The sequence below is a fragment of the Lepus europaeus genome, chromosome 19 (genome assembly GCF_033115175.1).
Source record: "Lepus europaeus isolate LE1 chromosome 19, mLepTim1.pri, whole genome shotgun sequence".
In the NCBI taxonomy this organism is placed as follows: domain Eukaryota; kingdom Metazoa; phylum Chordata; class Mammalia; order Lagomorpha; family Leporidae; genus Lepus; species Lepus europaeus.
In genome coordinates, this window is record NC_084845.1 from 58781548 (window position 1) to 58807541 (window position 25994).

A 25994-nucleotide genomic window follows, 5' to 3' on the forward strand; every position below is an offset into this window, starting at 1 on the left:
CCACCTCTGAGGGAGACCTGGACAGAGTGTTGGGTTTCTGGCTTCAGTCTGATCCAGCCCTGGCTGTTCCAGGCATTTGAGGGGTGAACCAACAGATGGAAAATTCATCTCTCTCCCTATCGTATGAAGCAAAAAAGTAAAAATTAGTGTATATTCATAAACAATAGTAGTTGCTGTTTGTAGTGTACAGTTCTGCAGGTTTCGTCAAGTGCAAATCGTCACATAGCCCGCGCCACAGTCAAGATGCACAACAAATCCTTCCTCCTCCCAGTTCTCCAGTGCCTCTTGGGAGTCACCCGTTTCCCCTCCCCAGCTCCCAGGAAACCACTGGGCCATCTCCTATTCCTATGATTTTGCCTTCTCTGGGGTATCCTATGAATGAAATCGCCCCGCCCGTCACCTCCTGGGCTTAGCTTCTTTCACTGATGCTGGTGCATTGGAGTCCTTCTTCTAGCAGCGTGGGGCACATCACCTCTCTCCGGTGCTGAGCTGTGCGGGGGTCCTGCCTGACTCCCGGGGAGACCTGCTCTGAAAGCACAGGTGACACTGAACTCGATGATGTTTGTTTGTGTCTTACTATACACATACCCCAGTGACAGGGTTCAGTCTATAGTTAGGCACAATAGGGGATCGACAAAAATAACTGATACTAAAACAAAACACATGTAACAATATACTGGAGTAAAGGTCATGGGAATGTGTTCTCTCTTTTTTTTAAGATTTTATTTATTTGACAGGTAGAGTTACAGACAGTGTGAGAGAGAGACAGAGAGAAAGGTCTTCCTTCCGTTGATTCATCCCCCAAATGGCCACAACGGCCGGAGCTGTGCCAATCCGAAGCCAGGAGCCAGGTACTTCCTCCTGGTCTCCCATGAAAGTGCAGGGCCCAAGCACCTGGGCCATCCTCCACTGCCCTCCCAGACCACAGCAGAGAGATGGACTGGAAGAGGAGCAATCAGGACTAGAACCCAGTGCCCATATGGGATGCCGGCACTGCAGGTGGAGGATTAACCTAGTGCGCCACGGCGCCGGCCTCATCTCTCTCTCCCTCTCTTTCAAAATCTGTCGCTGTGCTGTGCTCCCTTTCTGGTGATGCTGTGCGTTGACACAGTTCCGCAGGCAGCTGAGACCAGGGATCGTGGAACTGCAGGTAAGAGGGGCTGCTGTATTCATTTTATGGCGGTACCGCAGTGCCTGTCCCTTCACTGGCTGAAGGGATTCTTGCATTTCCGCTGTAAACACTAGTTTAGGTAAACAGCCTCTTTTGTGTAGACAGCGCTGGTGTAGGCTGTTTCCAGCTTTTGACAATCGGGAATAAGCCACTGTGAGCGTTCACATTCAGGTTTTCACACATGTGTCCGGAGTGGGACTGCTTCTCCCCGGAGTGGGCTGTATGGCAAGTGCCTGGGTGACTGAGAGGCTACCTTTTCCCAGCGGAGGACACTTCTCAGAGGAGGAGAAGTGCTGTGTTGGTGGACCCTCGCGCCCAGTGTCAGGATAATGCACAGATTTGGCCGTAATAGATCATCAGGGGCTGCCCTCGAGGGCACAGAGGTGCTTGACTTTTTCCTTCTTCTCCATCTGTGACCTTCCTGTGCCACAGGGTCCCGGAAGTGCCCACTTCCCAGGGGACGCGAGGACTGTCCCTGCAGGGGGAGGCTCGATGCCCAGCCTCTGACTCCCACAAAGGCCCCTGGAGCTCCCTGTGAGGGACACCAGCTGTGATGGCCGGAGCTTCTGATTCTCTTTGCTTTAAGGGAGGAGGAAAAGGGCTTTTGAGAAATCGAATTAAGGAAGGGGTGTAGTTCACCTACAGGCAGTGGATGGAAAACAGCAAGAAGCAGAGCCCCTGGCCTGGCGGGGGGAGAGGGAGAGGCCAGCAGCTGGGTCCTGGTGCTCTGCCTGCCCTTCCTGAGCCCAGCCTGCAGACTGCTTCCCACCCTGCGGACAGCACCTGACTTGCTGAACTGTCCGGTGTGGTTGCCCAGCGCTTCTGTAGCCAAGGGGACTTGCTCAGCCCAGGATGCTGGAGGCGGGCCCAGAACACAGGGTGTACAGCCTTAGCCTGGTGGGGGAGGCCCAGGCCCAACTCCTGGAGGGACAGAATCCAGTTGGCCTGCGGTGACCTCCTCCAAGCTGTGACAGTTTGTGACCACTGCATTCCCCCTGGTGACACCTGCTGAAGAGTGTCCCATAACCCAGCAGTCCACTGTTCCAGAGGTAACTTCTAGAACAAGACAGGGCTATGACAAAATGAATTAGCTCATAAATGAGTAGCTTTCAGGTTCCTCTTATAGAACCCGTCAGGGTCTTAGAGTCTCTCTGCTGACGTTACTGGTCCCCAAACTATCTCTCAGCAGGACTTCCAGGAAAGGGCCCAGGGAACGGCTAGATGTGGAGGCCATTGGATGAGCTGGAGCAGGGTGCATGTGAAATCCCTGTGGGTGGTACAGAGCCCCAGTTCCGCACGGACTCGGCCAGACCAGTCTCCTAATTCCCTTCTGTGCCCGTGCTTGGTCCTGTTGGTGTGAACCCCGTGGAGCAGGACCTCGTTGGTCCCCTGCCAGCATCCTTTTGCGTGTTTCATTTTAGCTCCTGACTAGGGTCAGTGATAAATCAGACACACTTTCCATCCCCTCATATTCCATGGCATCTGCAGATGACAGGGTGGCACCAGGGGCCTAGTCTGGGGCCGTGAACCAGCGTTTCCTGTGTTAGCCCTAGTTCATCCTCTTGGTAAAGTCTGAAGAACTTTCTCTCTGACTTCAGTGCGCACTCCCACCCCCTCCCTGGCTATGCCCTGCGCATTCACTGCGGTCCCGCTCAAGGCCTTTGCCTGGAACGTTCTGCTTCTCCGCGGGACTCATTTTCCTCCTTCATTCCCACGTCCCGGGGGTCGGGGAGGGGCTGGGGTGTTCTGATGAGCATCTACGGAACACTACCCCTGACAGTCTCACAATTCGCTTTCATTTCTTTAAAGATTTATTTATCTTTTATTTATTTATTTTTTTTAATGGAGTCAATATCTCCGGACACAAGTTTTCCATTCCTGGCTCCTCGTGTCAACCCCCTGGGAGCAGGGCCTTGGTTTGCTTCCTTCACCGCACTTAGAGTAGTGCCTGGGTCACCAACATGTGTGCAGTGAGCTGAGCGAGGATGCTGCGTGGCAGGACTCTGGTTTTGGAAGAACTTTACCTGAGGAGTAGGGACAGTGTCCCTCCTCTGAGGTTTCACTTGGTTCAAACCTGAATCCTCTTTTTTTTTTTTTTTTATTTCAACCTATCCAGTTTAGGTCCAGAATATGTACTTTTTTTTTTTTTTAAAGATTTATTATCTATTTTACTTGAAAGTGAGAGTTCACAGAGAGAGAAGGAGAGGCAGAGAGAGAGAAAGAGAGAGGGTTTCCACCCGATGGTTCACTCCCCAATTGGCCGTAATAGCCGGAGCTGGCTGATCCGAAGCCAGGAGCCAGGAGCTTCTTCCGGGTCTCCCACGTGGGTGCAGGGGTCCAAGAGCTTGGGCCATCTTCTACTGCTATCTCAGGCCGTAACAGAGAGCTGGATAGGAAGAGGAGAAGCCAGGACTCGAACCAGCACCCACATGGGATGCTGGCACTGCAGTCAATGGCTTTACCTCCTATGCCGGCCCCAAACCTGAATCCTCTTATTCTACCACATTCTTTTTTTTTATCCTCTCTCTAATGGTCCTTCCACTGAAAGAGATATGCACTCCATGGCTCTCTTCTCAAATTCTAGATGCTCCATTGCATCTCTTTTCATTTCTTTCTTTTTAAAAAAAGATTTATTTATTTATTTGAAAGGCAGAATGAGAGAGAGAGAGAGAGAATCTTCTTTCCACTGGTTCACTCCTCAAATGTCCACAACAGGCAGAGCTGGGGCTGATCTGAAGCCAGGGGCCAGGAGCTTCTTCCAGGTCCCAAGGACTTGGGCCATCTTCCACTGCTTTCCCAAGCCATAGCAGAGAGCTGGATCAGAAGTAGTGCAGCCGGGACTTGAACTAGCATCCATCCGTGGATGGTGACTGTATCCACTACGCCACAGTGCTGGCCGTGCCTCTTTGCATCTCATTTTGTTTTGCCCATGGTCCAGCTGGGACTTGATGTTCCATGACTTGTGTAATTCCCCGTGGCTTGGCCCCCATCAATGATCCTGCCCCCTCTGTGGACCGCAGCAGTGATCTGGATAGAGTTTGCTGAGTTGCATCATCTCTGGCACTTGTTTCCAGGCAGAATAGGGAAGGAGTGGCCTCGCTGAGTGATGGTAGTGGCAAACCCTTTCACCTTCGGAATGTTCTATGCTTCTTGGCTGGGGGAGTTCTTCACAGTAGCAGATCACGGAGCTCTTCTCAGGACTTTGTGTGGCACACAGAGGCCAGGCTCAGCCCCTGCCCTGTCTGGAAGGCAGACCCTGTAGGACCCACTGAGGTGTAGGGCAGGGGTTGTCCACACTTGTTCTGTGCTCCATGAGGTGACTTCCTTGTGGAGAGTCAGAGCTCTCACTGCAGGGGGAAACGTAGGCCCGAGATGAGTTAAAAGGATGGGACTCTGAAGTCCAGAGACAAAGATTTTATATCTCATACCATTGCTTATTTTTTGCTTAAAGACTTCTTTATTTATTTGAAGAAGTTACATTGAAAAAGGAAGGGGAAGAAGGAGTAGGAGGGAGGGTGGGAGGGAGGGAGGGGAGGAGAGAGAGAGAGAGAGAGAGAGAGAGAGAGAGAGAATGAATGAATCTTCCATTTGCTGATTCACTGCCTAACTAGCCTCCATGACCAGGGCTGTGCCAGGCCGAAGCCAGGAGCCAGTGGCTTCATCCAGGTCTCCTACCTGGATTCAGGGCCCCAAGGATTGGGCCGTCTGTGCTGCCCTCCCAGGAACATTAGCAGGGACCTGGATCAGAAGTGCAGAGTGTGGCAGACTATGGCTTACCCAGGTGCACCCCAGCACCAGCCCTGCCTACCATTGTTTAAACCATGCTTTTAGTTGACTGAAATTCTCAATTTCTCTCTCGCCTCTCTGCTTTCTTCCTTCCCTCTTTCCCCTCTTTGCTTTTTCTTTCTCTTTTAGGTATACTATATCTGTATCTATTTCCTTTAACTTACAGAACTAACTACACCTTTGCAAGAGGAGCTGTGCTCAGTTTTGGGTACCATCATCCACAAAATCTTTCCAGGAAAGACAAGGAATAAAATGCAAGTGTTGTTCAATCTTAGGACCTTTGAGGAAGCTACAAAAAACTGACTTGCTAAGCCTGGAAAAGTAAAACAATTGATGCTTTCTTAAAAAAAAAAGATTCATTTTATTTTATTTATTTGAAAGACAGAGTTACAGAGCGAGGTAGAGACACAGAGAGAGTCTTCCATCTGCTGGTTCACTCCCTAAATGTTTGCAATGGCAGGAACTGAGCCAATCTGAAGCCAGGAACCAGGCGCTTCCTCCAGGTCTCCCACGAGGGTGCAGGGGCCCAAGGATTTGGGCCATTTTCCATTGCTTTCCCAGGCACATTAGCAGGGAGCTAGATTGGAAGTAGAACAGCCAAGACTTTTGAAGTGGCAGCCATATGGGATGCCAGCGCTACAGGCCAGGGTCTTAACCCACTGTGCCACAGTGCCAGTCCCAACAATTGACACTTTCTTGAGTGAATTAAAAGTTCAGTGTGTAGGAGAATAGCCTCTCCCAACACTTTTTTTTTTAAGATTTATTTATTTCAAAGGCAGAGTTACAGAGAGGCTGAGGCAGTGAGAAAGAGGGAAAGAGGTTTTCCATCTGCTGTTTCACTTCCCAAATGGCCACAATGGCTGGAGCTGTGCCAGGCCAAACCAGGAGCCAGGAGCTTCCTCTGGGTCTCCCACATGAGTGCAGGGGCCCAAGGATTTGGGCCATCTTCCACTGCATTCCCCGGCCATAGCAGAGAGCTGGATGGGAAGTGGAAGAACTGCGCTCATTTGGGATGCCGGCACTGCAGACCAGAGCTTTAACCTACTATGCCGCTGCGGCGGCCCCATCTTCCAACACTCTTACTCATGAAAATGACTTGAGAAAAGTCTTGAAGGTGACCAAAGACCTGTGTTTAAAACCAGGTGGCTAGGGGCCGGCGCTGTGGCTCAGCGGGTTAACACCCTGGCCTGAAGTGCCGGCATCCCATATGGGTGCCGGTTCAAGTCCTGGGTGTTCCACTTCCAATCCAGCTCTCTGCTATGGCCTGGGAGGGCAGTGGAAGATGACCCAAGTCCTTGGGCCCCTGCACCCATGTGGGAGACCCAGAGGAAGCTCCTGGCTCCTGGCTTCAGACCGGCGCAGCTCCAGCTGTTGTGGCCAACTGAGGAGTGAACCAGCAGATGGAAGACCTCTCTCTCTCTGCATCTCCTCTCTTTGTGTAACTCTGACTTTCAAATAAATAAGTCTTAAAAAATTAAATCAGGTGGCTAGAGACACATGTATGCAGGATGACTCCAAGATGATAGCTTTCTAGATTGTTCCAACTCCTATTACTCAGAAGACTCTGTGATCCTGGTTAGAAGTTAGAGGTGGGATTTTGGTTGCCGGATACTTTTGATTGTGGTTTGTGAGGCCCCAGGAGAAAAGAGGTGGTGCATGAAAACCAGGCAGTTTGAAGAGTTTAAAACAGGCATAAAATAATTTATTTTTGATTTTCTGTGGTTCTGAATGCTGAATCTGAGTAGCTGAGCAGATCTCGCTTGTGAGTTCTTAACGCGGTGCCACGTCATCTGAGAGCTCAGATGGGATGGATATCCAACTTGACTTCCTTACGTACCTGTCTGGAACCACAGCGCGTCCCTCTGTGCCGTCTCTCCAGCAGGGTCAACTTACAGACTCAAGTTCCTGAGAGCAGGAAGCAGAAGTTGGTGGAGGCCACTGGCCCCAGTCTGTCACTGTCACAGCTCCACTGCTACAACTTAGGTCAGTTGAGATAGTCGCAGGGCATGCCCTGGTCCAACAGGGCAGAGATGTAGACTGTCTCTCGAGAAAGACCTGGGTAGACCACGTTGCTGGAGAGCTTGTCACACGAGCATACCGTTGACCACCATGGGAGAATCCCACAGGGGTGTCAAGGAGCAAGGTGAGGAGGTAACTCAGAGGGGGTCACAATATGGAGCCGTCTCCTGCACCTTTATAAGGTGCAACCCAACACAAGGAAGCCACAGGATTAGTTACTCAACTTTTTGCATACCCTCCACTCAGATGCCCTGCCAGTGACCCACAGTGGCCAAGGTCAGCCTTTCCAGCCTTCAGGAGCATGGGGGAGGGCGGGGGAGGAGAAGGAGGGGCTCCATAGAACACATGTAGGCCATCCATGGGTAGCAGAGTGTCTGTGATGTTGCTCATTAGGGAAAACAAAGTTCAGGCCCACAATGGCTCCTTCAGGGACTGGAAGCAAAAATGCCAATTTGGAGCAACTTCGTGAACTTATGTGTTGAAAGAGAGTTCACACTTGTTGCTTGAGAAGACTGCCACAGCTACTGATCACCTCCTACACAGGCACTATGCAGCCAGATACTTCTTCTTTAATATTTTATTTATTTATTTGAGAGGTAGTTACAGAGAGGAGAGAGAAAGAGAGAAGAGAGGGAGAGAGAGGTCTGTCATCTGCTGGTTCACTCCACAAATGGCCGCAATAGCTGGAGCTGGAGCTGGGCGGATCTGAAGCCAGGAGCCAGGAGCTTCTTCCAGGTCTCCCATGAGGGTGCAGGGGCCCAAGCACTTGGGCCATCTTCCACTGATTTCCCAGGCCATAGCAGAGAGCTGGATTGAAGAGGAGCAGCCAGGACTCAGACCAGCACCCATATGGGATGCCAGCAGTGCAGGCATACTTAACTCCCAGTCCCTGCTTGACCTCTTCCCAGCCTCTTCTCTACCACTTGACTCTTCCCATGAGCACCTCACCACTTGCTCTGAAGCCCCACACCCATCAAGCTTCTGTACACTCTTCTCACAGTTTGGGATCTCCTCCCCGCCCCTCCCCTCCCCACCCCTCCCCTCCCCAAGTCTTCATCTTTCCAACTCAACTTAAATACCACTTCTGGGAAGTTTCCTTTTTTTTTTTTTTTTTTTTTTTTAAGGTCTATTTATTTATTTGAGAGGCAGAGTTAGAGACACAGAGGGAGAAGGAGAGACAGAGAAAGGTCTTCCATCTGCTGGTTCACTCCCCAAATGGCCACAATGGCTGGAGCTGGGTGGATCCGAAGCCTGGGGCCAGGAGCATCTAGCATCCAAACTATGCCACTGCAGGAGCTGAGCTTGATAATTCTGAAGGTCAGAATGGCAAGAATGCAGAATTATCTCCCAAGAATCGAGTTGGATAAGTACAAATGACACTCTTTCTTGAAGAATATTAAGAACTGGAGTGGGTGAAATTGAGGTTCCAGCCATTCACAAATGAAGGAACACCAAGTTCCAACTGAAGAAACATGGTTGAGTTATTGGGCTCGGTGTACATGGTTGGGCAAAGCACAAAACAAACACGATGGTGTTATTTGCTAAGCTGGGAGGGAGGGTGGCCAGCAGGCATCTATCAGCAAACAGAGGCAGATTCTCTTTCCTCTTTGACCTTTGGAATTCTCTTGTTGAGTGCATGGCCATACCTTTTAAAGCTCAACAGGTCCTTCCAAAACCATAACCCCCCTTTTTTAAAAGATTTATTTATTTATTTGAAAGGCGGAGTTACATAGAGGCAGAGGCAGACAGAGAGAGGTTTTCTGTCTGCTAGTTTACTCCCCAAATAGTCGCTTCGGATCGGCACAGCTCCGGCTGTTGCTACCAATTGGGGAATGAACCAGTGGATGGAAGACCTCTCCTTCTCTCTCTGTTTAACTCTGACTTTAAAATAAATCTTAGGCCAGCGCCGTGGCTCACTTGGCTGATCCTCTGCCTGCAGTGCTGGCACCCCAGGTTCTAGTCCCGGTTGGGGTGCCAGGTACTAGTCCCAGTTGCTCCTTTTCCAGTCCAGCTCTCTGCTGTGGCCCAGGAGGGCAGCAGAAGATGGCCCAAGTGCTTGGGTCCCTGCACCCACATGGGAGACCGGGAGGAAGCACCCGGCTTCTGGCTTTGGATCGGCGCAGTGCTGGCGTGGCGGCCATTAGGGCAATGAACCAACGGAAGGAGGACCTTTCTCTCTGTTTCTCTCTCACTGTCTATATCTCCACCTATCAAATAAAAATTTTAAAAAATTAAATCTTAAAAAATTTACAAATAAATTAATCTTTAAAAAAAAAACAAAAACCAAAAAAGGTGGTTACTAAGGGCTAGGGGAAAATGGAAGGGAGGATTAGTGTTTAATGGGTATAGAATGTCAGTTTTACAAGATGAAGTTCTAGAGAGCTATTGCACAATAATATGAGTATACTTTAATACTACTGAACTTATTAACTGTTAATATGGTAAAGTTAGGGCTGGTTCTGTGGCGTAGCAAGTTAAGCCACCACCTGCAGTGCCGGCATCCCATATGGGCAGCCGTTCAATTCCCAGCTGCTCCATTTCTGATCCAACTCCCTACTAGTGTGGGAAAGAGTGGAAGATGCTCCAAGTGCTTGGGCCCCTGAAGCCACATGGGAGACCCAGAAGAACCTCCTGGCTCCTGGTTTCTGTCTGGCCCAGCTCTGGCTGTTATGGCCATTTGGGGAGTGAACCAGCGGATGGAAGATCTCTCTCTCTCTCTCTCTCTCTCTGTCCCTCTCTGTCTCTCTCTGTCTCTCCCTTTCTCTCTGTAACTCTGCCTTTCAAATAAACTAAATAATTTTTTTAAAAAAAAAAAGATGGTAGGGGCTGGCACTGTGGCATAGAGGCTGAGGCCACTGCCTGCAGTACTGGCAACCCAATAGGTGCTGGTTTGAGTCCCAGCTGCTTTACTTCTGATCCTGCTCTCTACTATGGCCTGGGAAAGCAGTGGAAGATGGCCCAAGTCTTTGGGCCCCTGTACCCACATGGGAGACCCGGAAGAAGCTCCTGGCTCCTGGCTTCAGATCAGCCAAGCTCTGGCCATCGTGGCCACTTAGGGAGTGAACCGGTGGATGGAGGACCTCGCTTTCTCTCTCTGCCTCTCTGCAACTCTGCCTTTCAAATAAACAGATACATAACAGATACATTTTTTTTTAAAAGATAGCAAATTTAATGGTATGTGTTTTTACTAAAATGTAAACATTTTTAAAAATACTTTTTTTTTTTTTGACAGGCAGAGTGGACAGTAGAGGGAGATAGAGAGAAAGGTCTTCCTTTTTGCCGTTGGTTCATCCTCCAATGGCCGCCGCGGTAGGCGCACTGCGGCCGGCGCACCGCGCTGTTCCGATGGCAGGAGCCAGATGCTTATCCTGGTCTCCCATGGGGTGCAGGGCCCAAGAACTTGGGCCATCCTCCACTGCACTCCCTGGCCACAGCAGAGAGCTGGCCTGGAAGAGGGGCGACCGGGACAGGATCGGTGCCCCGACCGGGACTAGAACCCGGTGTGCCGGCGCCACAAGGCGGAGGATTAGCCTGTTAAGCCACGGCGCCGGCCCTAAAAATACTTTTTTAAAAATGGCAAACAGTTTATCAAAGAAATAAAATCAATGAAACAGTATTTTTTAAAAAGATTTATTTATTTATTTGAAAGCCAGAGTTACAGAGAGAGAGAGAGAGAGGTCATCCATCTGCTGGTTCACTCCCCAGTTGGTCACAATGGCTGGAGCTGAGCCAATCCAAAGCCAGGAGCCAGGAGCTTCTTCTAGGTCTCCTACATGGGTACAGGGGCCCAAGGACTTGGGCCATCTTCTACTTGGGCCGTAGCAGAGAGCTGGACTGGAAGTGGAGCAGCTGGGACTTGGACTGGCACCCCTATGGGATACCGGCACTGCAGGCAGCGGCTTTACCCGCTATGTCGTCACAGCTCCAGCCCCAGTTGTTCGGTTTTTGAGTGGAAGGTCTAAACTATGGCTGGTCGGCATGGAGCTCTGAGTGTTTACTGAGCACGTCCTGCACAGAGGAGTTCACCTGGCGTCAGGGAAGCTTCCCAGGCGGAGTTGGGTCCACTCCTTTTCCCCATCTGCTTTCTATGAGGGAAAACATGAGCTCCAGAAGAGGGCTGTTACCCAAATGTGTTTGCTTTGTCTGTTTTCCCTTCTGCTCCAGGGTCAGTCGTTGGATAGAAGCAGGGATGAGGACGTGTCCATGGTGATGACCTTCTGACACAGCAGCCCTCGCCCCTGCACAGCCTGCCGGCTCCGCAGATTCTGCGTCAGCTGCAGTATTTGCAGGACCACCCGCCTGCGCTGCTTGCTGCTCTTTGATCTGTAAACCTCAGTCTGAGCCAGCTGGGTTGAGCCGGGGAGGCTGGGCCAGTGATCTCAGCTGTTTCGCTGCTGTACAGTTACTTCCTGGACAGAGGTCTCATCTAGGACAAAAATGCATCCCTGGTAGAGAGACAGGAGGGATGAGAACACAAATTGCAGAGCTCACAAACATGGGAAGTGACCACCCTTGCCAAAATGAGATGTACAGAAGTGATGGCAACACTTTAACATTGGCTTTCCTCTGCCGATCACTTTGTTAAAGATGGCTTTTGGAATACAATTGCCGGAGATTGCAGACACTGATAGTAGGGTAATTGCCCTTCCTGAAGGCACCCTGGCAGGGTTATTAAGAACTGGAGAAATGTTCATTGTAGAGTAGAATATTCTAGAACAGTGTCATAAACAGAGTCAGGAAGACACAGGAATTTAGTACAAAGTAAAAGTGATATTTACAGGCTGGCACTGTGGCTCACTTGGCTAATCTTCCGCCTGTGGCGCCGGCACACCGGGTTCTAGTCCCGCTTGGGGCGCCAGTTCTGTCCTGGTTGCTCCTCTTCCAGTCCAGCTCTCTGCTGTGGCCCAGGAGTGCAGTGGATGATGGTCCAGGTGCTTGGGCCCTGCACCCACATGGGAGACCAGGAGGAAGCACCTGGCTCCTGGCTTCGGATTGGCGCAGCGCACTGTCCATAACAGCCATTTGGGGAGTCTCTCTCTCTCTCTCACTGTCTAACTCTGCCTGTCAAAAAAAAAAAAAAAAAAGTGACATTTACAATTATTATGGAGGGGCTGTTGGTGTAGCATAATAGATAAAGCTGCCTCCTGTAATGCCAATATCGCATATGGGTCTGGTTCATGTCCCAGCTGTTGCACTCCTGATCCAGCTCCTTGCTAATGGCCTGGGAAAAGCAGTGGAGGACGGCCTAAGTCCTTGGGCCCTTGTACCCATGTGGGAGACCCAGAAGAAGCTCCTGGCTCCTGGCTTCGGTCTGGCCCAGCCTTAGCCTTTGCGGCTCTTTCTGGTATGAATCAGTACTTGAAAGATCTCTCTGTCTCTCACTCTTTCTGTAACTCTGACTTCCAACATAAATAAATAAGTCTTTAAAAACCAAATAATATCGGGGCCGGTGCTGTGGTGTAGTAGGATAAGCCTCTACCAGCGGTGCCAGCATTCCATATGAGCACTGGTTCATGTCCTGGCTGCTCCTCTTCCTATCCAGCTCTTTGCTTATGGCCTGGGAAAGCAGTAGAAGATGGCCCAAGTGTTTGGGCCCCTGCACCCATGTGGGAGACCTGGAAGAAACTCCTGGCTCCTGGCTTTGTATCCGCTCAGCTCTGGCCATTGTGTCCATTTAGGGGAGTGAACCAGCAGATGGAAGACCTCTCTCTCTCTCTCGTAACTCTGTCTTTCAAATAATAAAATAAATCTTTAAAAAAATTAGTGTAGAGAGTGATTTCTATTTTCATCAATATTGTAGACAAGATAGCCTGGGAAATAAACTTTTTAGCTACAATAACATCCAGGAGTCTCAGGTAGAACATAGCCAAATGACTAACTGAGCCTCAATGATAAAAGAGAACACCGCAGGCCCACCGATGGGAAGAAAAGCAGGGACAAAGGTGGCCTGACACTGCTGTCTCCCCAGGGAATTGGCAATCCAATAACTTAAGGTTCCTGTTTTCAAGTTCAACTGGGGGTGACGTGGCCAGCTGACAGGCTGCTTGTGAGTACCAGAGGGGAACTGGACCTGAGTCTCATGGGTAGCTGAGATGCTTGAAGGTCTAAATCTTGGGTGACAGAAATCAGCCATAGGAAAACCTCCTAACTTGGAGAAAATCTCACCCTTGCTTGGTCTACTCTTTTTTTTAAGGTTTATTTTATTTATTTGAAAGCCACAGTTACAGAGAGAGGGAGAGATAAAGAGAGAGATCTTCCATCTGCTGGTTCACTCCCCAAATGACCACAAAGGCCAAGGCTGGGCCAGACCAAAGCCAGGAGCCAGGGGCTTCTTCTGGGTCTCCCACGTGGCTGCAGGGGCCCAAGTACTTGGGCCATCTGCTGCTGCTCTCCCAGGAGCATTAGCAGGGAGCTGGACTGGAAGTGGAGCAGCCAGGACATGAACCAGTGCCCAAATGGGATGCTGGCTCCACGTGTGTAGCTTTACCCACTATGTCACAGCGCTGGCCAATATCAACAATGGTCTTAACCTCTGACAAAGATTCTACTTGACCAAACTTTATCCATGCTCCTGGTCCCTGTCTGGACCCATTTGTGCAGTTCCTTGTAAAATCCAGTTTTAGCAAAGAACTCTGCCAAGTCAGTTTGTTAACACCCATTTCCCCCACTTCCTTTGTCTCACTGATGGAGTTCCTCATCCTCCACCAATCCTAGGTGATATCTGATCACACTGGCCCATCTTCAGCAAGAATCCTCCCTACCTCTGAGGTTTTCTTATAGAAACTTTCAGGATCTGAGCCCTGGGAGTCTTAGCCTTGAGTGTTTCTCAGGCTCACAGGAACCTGGGATTCCTATTGTGGACCTGGTGCTTTGCTTTTGTTTCCTGTGGATCTCACCTGCCATCTTGTTCTTCCAATAACTCTAGAGTACATGGTGAAGCAGATTTCACACACAGAATGAGGCTAAAGTTGCACAGGTCTTGGCTGCCTTGGAGACCCTGAACTGATAAGGTGTTTGTTGAAGGGATCCTCAGCTGCCCAGTTTGTTGTAACTGGAGTCCAGTGCTTTGTGGGCTGACAAAGAAAGGAGTCTGGATGTAGGAAGTTAAAAAGCATGTTGCCAACAAGGTGCAGAACCTGATCCACCTGTGTTTTGGAAATCTGTAAAGTTATGGATATATGTATGCATCCATATGTATCTATGCCCATCCATCCATCCATCCATCCACCCACCCACCCATCCATCTTGGATAGATAGAAAGGACCAAATTGTTACCACTGCTGAACCCTTGGAGTGAGAATGGAGTGTTCAGGCGGCAGGTACAAGGAAGGACTCTAACTTTTTACTTTATGTTTCTGCACTGTTAAAATTTTAATAGATTGTTTTCTAACAACAACAAAAAAATTTAATAAAAATTACTGAGTGTAATCCTTACTCTTTGACAGTCTGCCCAAACGGGGTCAGCACTTTGGCTTAGTGGGTAAAGAGGATGTCTGCAGTGCTGGCATCCCATATGGGCGCCAGTTCGAGTCCTGGCTGCTCCACTTCCAATCCATCTCACTGCTATGGCCTGGAAAGCAGTAGAAGATGGCCCAAGTGCTTAGGCCCCTGCACCCACATGAGAGACCTAGAAGAAGCTCCTGGCTTCAGATCAGCTCAGCTCCAGTAGTTGTGGCCATTTGGGGAGTGAATCATTAGATGGAAGACCTCTCTCTCTGCCTCTGCCTCTATCTTTCTGGAACTCTGCCTTTCAGATAAATAAATAAATCTTTTTGTTTTCTTTCTTTCTTTTTTTTTTTTTTTGACAGGCAGAGTGGATAGTGAGAGAGAGAGAGACAGAGAGAAAGGTCTTCCTTTTTGCCGTTGGTTCACCCTCCAATGGCCGCTGCGGCCGGCACATCGTGCTGATCCGAAGCCAGGAGCCAGGTGCTTCTCCTGGTCTCCCATGCGGGTGCAGGGCCCAAGCACTTGGGCCATCCTCCACTGCCTTCCCGGGCCATAGCAGAGAGCTGGCCTGGAAGAGGGGCAACCGGGATAGAATCCAGCGCCCCAACGGGACTAGAACCCAGTGTGCTGGCGCCGCAAGGCAGAGGATTAGCCTGTTAAGCCACGGCGCTGGCCAAATAAATAAATCTTAAAAAAAAAAAAAAAGAAAAGAAACTCTGCCCAAACATCTGACAAAGTGCCCGCAAAGAGTTAACACAGAGTCCCAGATCTTTGAAGTGAGGACAATTCCTGATTTGAGGGTGAGAGGCAGGTCTAGGGGTGAGAGAGGGGGAGGAAAGGGGCGAGGGGAGGGTTTAGGCCTCACCCCACCAATAGCATCAAGGTTTTGGGCCCAACGCCCATTTGTGGAGACTATTTCAGGAGTTCAGTTTTGTATCTGAGTTTACTGTCACGGTAACTTATCAAGCAAGATCTGAGCGAACTTTCAGGTTTGGCACCCCGGAGGCTGCTGCTCCTTAGCTTGAAAGGTAAAATTCTCAAAACAGAGCTGATGTGGTGACGGTGACTGGGTGTTCACTTCTTCCTCTCTGGTGTGTTGACGTCTTCCACGCAAGATTGTGAGATGCTTAGGGATACGGCTTTGCTTTTGATAGCACAGCATTAGCACTAAATTTCTGACAGGGTGGGGTGATTCCTCCTGGTTCTCTGCAGAGGGCTAGACACAGAATACTGAATTAGTAGGGAAGACTCTTAGATAGGCTCTGCCTGGAAAGTAGCAAACACATGTGTTTTGATTGCTAAATGATTGAATATCATTCCCTCTTGGTTTTATCAGAGCATTGTTAGGCTTTTATAGGGATTACTGTTGACTTAGCAAATTCCACTTATAGCAGGTCTGCATTCACCTGAATGCTCTCCGAACATTGTAGAGTGGGTTCCTGCCTTATTTCCATCTCAGGAAAAAGTCTTAAAGCTCTCCTCTTCTCCTTTATAACAAGGCCACTTTATAAGAGAAGGCAGAAAAAGAAAAAGAAGAGTTTGGAAGGAGACTCCGAGTGTAGTCACTCCTATGTTTAGGTCCCGACGTAGCAATCCAGATGGGTCCATGCCCTCAGCATCACAGGGACTGGCTTTCCCTCAGGTTTTCCTGGTGATGGACCCCTACATGATTCAGATGAATGGCAACAACCACGTCCCCTCAGTGCTGGATGTGCATGTCAACATTGGTGGGAAAAGCTCCATGCCGGGCAAGATGAAAGGCAGGAGGACCAGGTGGTCTGTGAGACCCTCAGATATGTCCAACAAAACTTTCAATCCCATCCGGGCCATTGTGGACAGCATGAAGGTGAAGCCGAATCCAAGCAAAGCTATGATTTCCCTCTCAATCGGTGAGTGGGGGACATTGGAGGCATGGGCAGCCACTGTCTTCCTCCTGAACTGGTTAAGGAGATGGGAGCAGAGGGTGGACAGGAGTCTGAGTATAGCACATGGGAGAGTAACCTCTGGGTGGCTCCTTCTGTTTTCTCTCTCCCATGAAAAGGAGATCCTACTGTGTTTGGAAACCTGCCTACCGACCCTGAAGTTACCCAAGCAATGAAAGATGCCCTGGATTCAGGGAAATACAATGGCTATGCTCCATCCATTGGTAAGCTCCTCTTGAGACTCCCTACTGAGTTATTTCCAAATCTTTGGTGCGTTTATAATAGGACCAAACATTAGCAATTCATGCATACTTCCTGAGGAGGAGGTAAGATGAAACAGGCCTTGGGATTTGGGGAAACATGAGCCACAAAGGCCCAGCTTCTTTCCTGGCTCCTTCTGGCCTGCTGGCACCTTCCCTCTAGGCACCTAAGCAGATGTATCCATCAAATAATGCTCCTCTTACAGCATGACTAATTCTAAGATGATGGCCGTCTGCTGGAGTCCCTGGCTGGAGTCTTCTAGGCCCTTTATGAATTTACTTATTGGCCTATGTAAATAGCTCCTTTGACTTATTTTTTTCTATCTTGAAAGCCTATTTTCATTATGATCCTGATAACACTGAAATGCAATTTGTTACTCTTTAGGATTAAAGAGGACAAGAACAACAAAGAAGGGCTGCCATATTGAAGGAAATAAACTAATGCTGATAGAAATTATTTCTGGGCCAGCGCCGTGGCTTAACAGGCTAATCCTCCACCTTGCGGTGCCAGCACACTGGGTTCTAGTCCCGGTTGGGGCGCTGGATTCTATCCCGGTTGCCCCTCTTCCAGGCCAGCTCTCTGCTATGGCCCGGGAAGGCAGTGGAGGATGGCCCAAGTGCTTGGGCCCTGCACCCGCATGGGAGACCAGGAGAAGCACCTGGCTCCTGCCTTCGGATCAGCGAGATGCGCCGGCCGCAGCGGCCATTGGAGGGTGAACCAATGGCAAAAAGGAAGACCTTTCTCTCTGTCTCTTTCTCTCACTATCCACTCTGCCTGTCAAAAAAAAAAAAAAAAAAAAAAAGAAATTATTTCTGTTTAGGTTTGATTCTCTCCATCTATTGACAATTTCTACTCTAAAGATTTTGGTAAAATACGTAATTCTATGACTTTGTTTCAGTGGTTCACATTTTTGCCCCTCTGTGTAAATGTGTGCAGAAAAACATTCTTATTGCAGGATAAAAACCCAGTTTCATGCTAAAATCAAATTTTAAAACTACTTACAGAGGAATCAGGGACATTGTTTTTAGATTGATAAGTTACATTTTATAAAGTTTCATAACAAAACTCAAAATCAAGACCAAATGTTAGGTTATAAAGAAAAAACTTAATGATTCTAATATCCTAAGTATTGAGAAACTGATTCAACCTAAAATATCAAGACTGACTCTCTGTTTGGCAAATGTTCAAAAGGTATGGCAGAGATGACAATATATATCTGGAAAAATGTTTTCCTTCATTAATAACTAAGGATATACTGATTTATATAATTTTAAGAGGCCTGTTGGCACCTAACAAGCATTGTGAAATACCACCCATGACCTTGCAAATTTGTCTTTTTGGCTTTTCTAACTTGTCTTTTTGAACAGTAATTTTACAAAATATTATAATGGACACAAAACTGACAATAGTTCAATCTTATAAGCATCCATTAATAAATCTCTTACCAGAGAATAATTTGAAAGAAAAAATGTGTACCAAATAGTTGATATATTACATAATGCAAAAAAACTCAAAATAGACCACATGTATTGAGTGCATTTAATGACAACTTTTTAAAAATAAATAGTCTCTTCAAGAGATTTAGGAATAATCTAAATCCTTTATTTTACAGAGGAAAAAAACACAGTAATCAAGATGACGCAGAGTATTTTATCATTTGGGGAGTTCTTGTTATTCTTACATGTCTGTGTTTATAATAGAGTTGTAAAATACAAAATGTACTGCTAATCTACAGTGGTTGGGATGGAGCCAAATGTTAGGTTATAAAAAAAAAAAACCTTAATGATTCTAATATCATTAAGGGGCATGGCTGTCAGTGGAGGGATGAAAACCTCCAGTTCCCTCTTTTCACTGTTTTTTTCAGGCTACCTGTCCAGTCGGGAGGAGGTAGCTTCTTATTACCACTGTCCAGAGGCCCCCCTGGACGCTCAGGTGAGCCCTGTGCAGGGAACCGGCTCTGAAGCCTTTTGCCTTGTTCCTGTTGCTTGAGGGTAAGGGTTGGTGCAGGGCAGCTGAGGGTCATTTCCCTTTTGCACTCTGAGCTGGGGCCATTGGTCAGTGATTGCATTTGGTGTTCTTCCAGGATAACAATGATGTCTCCTATAACTTATGTGGTGACTGTGACAGGACTCAAGGACCTAGAGCTCACCCTACAACTGATTCTCAGAAAAAGTTAATTGAAAAGCAATTCATAAACACCAAATAATAGGATGTTTTATTACTACTATTTGTAGCTTTCCTTCCTTACCTTGATGGCACACTGAATTGATGGCAGTGACAAATGTCACCCTTCCCTCTGTTGTTTGCTCAGTGGGGTTGACATTGCCCAATACCAGAGGTGTCCTTCTTCTGCATTTCAGAGAAGAGTCAGACGTTAAGCCTCTGGCCAAAAGTAAATAAATAACAAGGTAAAAAAAAGTCCAAGGTCAGTCTAAGGCCTCTCATGGAGTCTGTTGGGTCATAGTGTCCCCCCCCCCCCTTTATTTATTTGAAAGTCAGAGTTATAGAGAGAGAAGGAGAGATGGAAGAGAGATATTTCCATCCACTGGTTCACTCCCCAAATGGCTGCATTGGCCAGAGTTGGGCCTGGCCAGAGCCACGAGCCAGGAGCCAGGAGCTTCTTCTGGGTCCCCAACATGGGTTTAGGTGCCCAGGGACTTGGACCATCTTCTGCTGCTTATCAGGTGCATTAGCAGGGAGCTGGATGGGAAGTGAAGCAGCTGAGATTTGAACCGGCATCCATACAGGATGCCAGCATCACAGGCAGCAGCCTAACCCAATACACCACAGCACAGGCCCCACATAGTGTCCTTTTTAAAATGATGTTTTTTTTTTTTTTAAGTGGCCATTGTTCAACAACATATAGATAGGGACATAAATACCTATCTTTTGGTTTTGGCTTAGAAAAATCACTACTACTTAGAACTTGTTAAAGTAAGTTCATCATTGTTCCCAACTCACCCATCTGACAATCTCTTTTCTCTTGTGGCTGTGAGAATCCCTAACAAAATTAATCTTCTGTTTCTTCACAGGATGTCATTCTGACAAGTGGCTGTAGTCAGGCTATTGAGCTTTGTTTAGCTGTGTTGGCCAATCCAGGGCAAAACATCCTAGTGCCAAGACCTGGTTTCTCTCTATACAGGACTTTGGCTGAATCTATGGGAATTGAAGTCAAACTCTATAATTTATTGGTAAGTGACTTTTTAAAATTTTAGACTCAAGTGCCCAAATTGTGTCTCATAAGAATGTAAGACCATTACCTCAGCAGGGAAAGTTCTGGAAGTGGCTGGTTGAGGCCAAGGGCACATTTGATCATTTATATTGCACCCTTGGGTTGAATGAGTATTCCCCCTACATTTTTCAGAATCATCTTAAAAATCTTACCTTTCTTCCTCCTCAGCCAGAGAAGTCTTGGGAAATTGACCTGAAACACCTGGAATCTCTGATTGATGAAAAGACTGCTTGTCTTATTGTCAATAATCCATCAAATCCCTGTGGGTCAGTGTTCCGTAAAAGCCATCTGCAGAAGATCCTGGCAGGTGAGCCTAGCAGTTCGCCCCCAGGAGATGAGGTGGAGACAACATGGCCTAGCTGTAGCCTGGAATGACAGGAAGGGATTCATTCTTCCCTAAATTCAATGGCTGGGGTGGAGGTAGAGGAGCCGCAGTGGCCTCTCTAGTGTGTGCCATAGGAATGGTAGAACTTGCCCAAAAGAAGGTGAAAAAGAAGAAATTCAGGTTGAACATTCATTGTATGAAAACATGAAATCTAAAGTGCTCTAAGATCTGAAATTCTTTGAGTATCCCCAGACTTTTTGATTTTGATTTTCAGATTATGTACACTCAACTAGTCAAGTCTATAAAAGCATTTTAAAACCTGAAAAAAAAAATCCTAGATTTGAAGTATTTCTAGTCCCAAGCATTTCAGATGAGGAATATTCTGCTTGTACCTGCCTATTCACCGCTCCCACCATGTGGAAGATAGGGTTTGAATTTTCTGGCTAATTGAAAGGCAGATTCAGGCTCTGAAGCCTGGAAGAGTATCAGAAGTTTACAGTTGTGAAAGAGGAAAGCAAGACACATAAACATGAAATGCAAAGCACAGGAAGACCACAGGCATCACATCAAAAATGATCTCAGCAGGTTTCTTCTATTTTTAGTGGCTGCGAGGCAATGTGTCCCCATCTTGGCTGATGAGATCTATGGTGACATGGTAAGTCTGGGTTGGGGCATATCACCACAATAATCCCACATGATTTCATGAGATCTTTAGAGATGACAACATGAATAGTTGGAAGAAATACCTACTAATAATTTCAGTATAGGACATCAGTATCCCTGCACTTTTAACAAATACTTAGATCATAGCTCATTACCCAACTTTCGAAATCCAAAAATCCAAGTGAATTTTCAAAGCTTCTTGGAATTCATTTAGTTGCAAAATCTGATTTAACCTTATAGGAAGATATTTATGGATTTCTATTTATCCCACTTTTGAATCAATATATTTGCTAAGATTTCAGGGAAAGTGACAGACATGTTAAGATTCATGGTTGGGGGCACCATCCCAGTCTGCTTTGAGAGTCACTGCATAATGTATGGTACATGTGTTACAAAGCTTTTCTAAAATCCAACCAATCCTGCATTCTCTCTACAACACATCTGGGCTTGGGAATTTTAAATAAGGAATTGTGGACCCATATTTAACTTTTAAATCTGTAACTCCAATGGTCCCTGATTATATAGAGCTGGCTTCACAGAGCTGTACATACCACTGGGCTACCAAATGTCTTTGGATGGTCCCCTCTGAAGACTCCTGGAATCCCAGTTGTGCTTCACAGTAGGGATAAGCCTGCAAAGCCAAGGCACTGTCCCAGTGATACAAGGAAAAGGCAGGAAGGCATGGGATCCAGTGGGAAGTAACCAAGAAGACAACTCCAGCAAGTATCTCTTCTCACCAGGTGTTTTCAGGGTGCAAATATGAACCGCTGGCCACCCTCAGCACAGATGTCCCCATCCTGTCCTGTGGAGGGCTGGCCAAGCGCTGGCTGGTTCCTGGCTGGAGGTTGGGCTGGATCCTCATCCATGACAGAAAAGACATTTTTGGCAATGAGGTGAGAGTGATGTGATGAAATGATATGTGTAACTTAGGATATTCGAGGGGGTCTTTGAAAAAATCAAGAAAGCACACATTATGAAAAACTATGCATGGATTTCATATTTTTAGTAAGATAACTTATCTTTTAATTTGATTTCCCACAAACTTTGTAAAGCATCCTTCTATATTTACTTTGCATGTATAGCAGTGAAAGGGTATACCCCTCCTTTTTCAGTCCAGTAGTTCCTGGTGCCTGAACACTTGGGAAATAAACGTGATAATAGTTATTCTTCTCTCAAGCCCAGTTTCCATGTATCAGGCTCTATGAAGAAGTCCTATTCAGCTCCAACTTTCAGAGTGCAAAATAGGAAACAATAGTATTCATGACAGCTAATATTGTTTGAGGGCTTATCATGTGTCAGTGTTTTATAAACACTACTTTAACTTACTCCTCACAACCATGCTATGATCTTGGCATTGGTATTATCTCCTTTTTATGGTTGAGAAGAACAAAGCACAGAGGTGTAATATTATGTGCCTAGAGCCACACAGTAGGTATGTGCCAGAGCTGGGCTACAGGCCCATCGCTTTTTGAGGTTAGCAAGAATCCCTGAGATGCTTATGAAAGGCTAAGTAGTATGTTTCCTGGGTGGCTTCTAGATTCGAGATGGACTGGTGAAACTGAGTCAGAGAATCTTGGGACCCTGCACCATTGTCCAGGGAGCTCTAAAAAGCATCCTGCATCGCACCCCTCAGGAGTTCTACCACAACACTCTAAGCTTCCTCAAGGTAAGGGCAGCACAGGGCCTTCTGCTCTGGGAGTCAGGGAATGCTGCCAGTAGAACTCGGAATAAGCAGTTGTCGTTTTTGGAGCGTGTTCCAGTGTGGGACTGCCAAATCAAGAGGTGTCATCCGTGTGAAGTGTCCACTCATACACTCCTTCCACTCTGCTACAAAACTTCAAGGATGGAGTTTACTTTTGTTGACTCCTTATGCTGGAACAGCAAACATAGATTCTGCACCTTCAGTGAAGGTTCTACTTTTTTTTTTTTTAAAGATTATTTATTTATTTGAGAGGTAGAGTTAGAGAAAGGGACAGAGAGACAGAGAGAAAAATTTTCCATCCAATGGTTCACTCCCCAAAGAGCTGCAATGGTGGGCTGGTCCAAAGCCAGTAGCCAGGAGTTTCTTCCGGGTCTCTCACGTGGGTGCAGGGGCCCAAGGACTTGGGCCATCTTCCACTGCTATCCCAGGCCATAGCAGAGAGCTGGATTGGAAGAGGAGCAGCTGGGACTAGAACTGGCGCTCATATGGGATGCAGGCAGCACAGGTGGAAGCTTAGCCTACTGCGCCATAGCTCCGTGAGGGCTCTACTTTTAATGACTTGGATTTTATTTTCCTTAAATTTTGATCCTTGGTTCCTCTCTACCTCCTCTTGTAGTCCAATGCTGATCTCTGCTATGGGGCATTGGCTGCCATCCCTGGACTCCGGCCAGTCCGTCCTTCTGGGGCCATGTACCTCATGGTAAGGATGGGGAAGGGGCAGGCACTAATTGTGTGGGAGTAGTAGAGCACAAGCCCCTGGAACTCCCACAGGTGGCTGTGCAGGGCATGCCACCATTCACAAGACATGCAGTGGGCTCCCCAGTCCGCTGAGGGATTTTCTTATTCTGAATAATCCCTCTGGTGTGATTGACCTTGGTGTTCATGAGACTCTTTCAATGACTCAGTTTCTCAGGGAAGACACATAAGACACAAGTAAGAGGCTCTCCAAACCATCATAATTTTCAACTGGCAAGATCCTGGCTCTCTCGGGGTATTTGAGAATTGCTTTCAGAATGATTGGGGATGGGTGTGTTCTTGCAAGCAGCCAGGGGTGGGACAGTGCCATGCCATGAAGAACTGCCTAGCCTTAACGCAGATATTCCTCTTGAGAAACACTGCCTTTCAATTTCCACCTTTCCTTTATCCGCCTCTAAGAAACTCTTCAATGAACTATTTATAAATATATCCTCTTTCCTGCGAACAATTCTGTGAGTTCATCCTTAGTTGACAGAGGTAGACTTCCAGGGCATCTTTAAAAGTCACTGTGACTTTCATCTCTGACATAGGGAATTGGCTGGCTTTCCCTCCTGCTAAGTTGGCCTCTCCTTTCTATGACTGGCGCAGGTTGGAATTGAGATGGAATATTTCCCAGAGTTTGAGAATGATGTGGACTTCACAGAGCGGTTAGTTGCTGAGCAGTCTGTCCACTGCCTGCCAGCCACGGTGAGTGCTTTCTTCCTTGGGACATTGCAAGGTCCTAGAGCCCTGGGAGCTCTCCATGAGCTGGCTGTCAAAGCTGGACTTCCTCCTCCTTCCACAAAGTGCATCCTAATTTGATGAAATTCAAACAGATGTGTTTCCTGGTTTCTGAGTAAAATTTGTTTTCTCCTCACGTGATCCCATCCACACTGGGAGGGAAAGTTGTAGACAAACATTCTAGGTGAGAGGAAGTCCGGCTTGTAGTGCAGGGACTTGCTCAGCACCCCAGCAGTGGAGACTGAATGAACTGACAGCCCTGCCAGTGCGGCATCATGGCTTCTTGCTGACAAGGGCCCTGGGTGGTTGGGGGTGGTCCAGCGCTGGATTCAACTGCTCTGAAAATAACAGGCTCTTGTTTCAGCAGTGCTTCGAGTACCCCAATTTCTTCCGAGTGGTAATCACGGTCCCCGAGGTGATGATGCTGGAAGCTTGTAGCCGGATCCAGGAGTTCTGTGAGCAGCACTACCACTGTGCTGAAGGGAGCCAGGAGGAGTGTGACAAGTAGGCCCTCAGCCCTTCTCCTGCGATTGCGTCTGAGCTGAGGAGGGCTGCGCACCAGCGGAAGCCAGGGGCCCATACTGGGAGAAAGGCCTGATGAGCACCATGGCAAGGCTTCAGGATTGCTCCTGCTTTTCCCCAGTTACACTGACACATGCACACATACATACACACACACTCTGAATCCCAGATTCTCCTCTCACTCTGCCAGAGCGACCCACAAATTCACTAATCCGCTCCCCCTCCCCATATGACTTCCTGCATATTCCCAGAGAGTACCAGGTGAACAGAGAGCAGCGGAGACCTGAACAAGCAGAGCTCAGGATGGGAGAAACCAAAGATTGCAGGAATGCGTGCCTCCACCCATTTCCTTAAGAATGAAGCCTGTGTCACTTCCGTTTTGCCTCACTTTATGCAATCAAGTTGCATCTGGAAAGTTGGGGACATGTGTCTTTGTTTAATTATACTCAAAACACATTAAGAAACGCCATTAAGGACCCTTCACAGAAACCATTCCACTGATTTTTTTTTTGGTAAATAATCATTTTATGATACAAATAAACATCCTTTAATTGACTGACTCCCTAAAGTTAGATTTTTGTGTGCATCAGGCCTCCATAAAATGAGAACATGCATTCCAGAGAGAGGAGGAACCATAGAACCTTCCAGAAATACTGCTTTGTAAGGACCAGAAATATCCTCACTTGTCATTTTTATAGAATTACTTTTGCTATAATGTTAATATTGATTTATTAATATATGTTGTATTATCTTTTCATATGTTTTCTAAGAAACATTTATATTAATAAGATCCGTTATTTTGCCAAGGGGCTAAATTATTGTTTTTTTTTTTTTTAAATAAATTTACCAAATATACTCTTCCGTGACGTGGTTTTTCTCCTCTGCAGGGGAACTGCCTTTCCCAGGCACTGCTCAGTCTGACTGATTTGTTACCAGCTGGGTTTCATTTATGTCTTTGTAGACACTCTGACTTCTGGAATTTCTTTAAATTTTTTTTTTAAGGGAAAGGGTTTATTGGGGGAAACCTAACAGACAGGAGGGAAGGGGCGAAGAAGGAAAAAGAAAGAGAGAGTTGTATGAGAAAGATTGAGAGAGAGAGAGACAGATAGACAGACAGAGAGAGCGCCACGTGTTCAGGAACAGGTCCTCTTTTTTTTTTTTTTTTTTATTGAAAGGCAGAGTTAGAGAGATCTTCCTTCGGTTGGTTCACCCCCCCAGATGGCCGCCACGGCAGGCGCGCTGCGCAGATCCAAAGCCAGGAGCCAGGCGCCTCCCCCTGGTCTCCCATGCGGGTGCAGGGCCCAAGGACTAGGGCCATCCTCCACTGCCCTCCCGGGCCACAGTAGAGAGCTGGACTGGAAGAGGAGCAACCGGGATAGAATCCGGGGTACCAGCGCCGCAGGCGGAGGATTAGCCTAGTGAGCCGCGGCACCCGGCCCTTAGGGACAGGTCCTCTTAAAACTTTGCTG

At 47.5% G+C, this 25994-nt stretch overlaps 1 protein-coding gene across 1 annotated transcript; it reads left to right on the forward strand.

Annotated features, from left to right (window-relative positions):
• Positions 1–15358: 15358 nt before the first annotated feature.
• TAT (tyrosine aminotransferase) lies at positions 15359–25380 on the forward strand. Its single transcript, XM_062176939.1, has 12 exons — positions 15359–15450; positions 16065–16311; positions 16464–16568; positions 18470–18537; positions 19638–19796; positions 20006–20144; positions 20765–20817; positions 21566–21718; positions 22363–22491; positions 23144–23227; positions 23872–23970; positions 24371–25380. Exons 2-12 carry the CDS (start codon positions 16077–16079, stop codon positions 24509–24511), a joined length of 1365 nt encoding a protein of 454 aa, XP_062032923.1. The 5' UTR covers positions 15359–15450; positions 16065–16076; the 3' UTR covers positions 24512–25380.
• Positions 25381–25994: the final 614 nt, after the last annotated feature.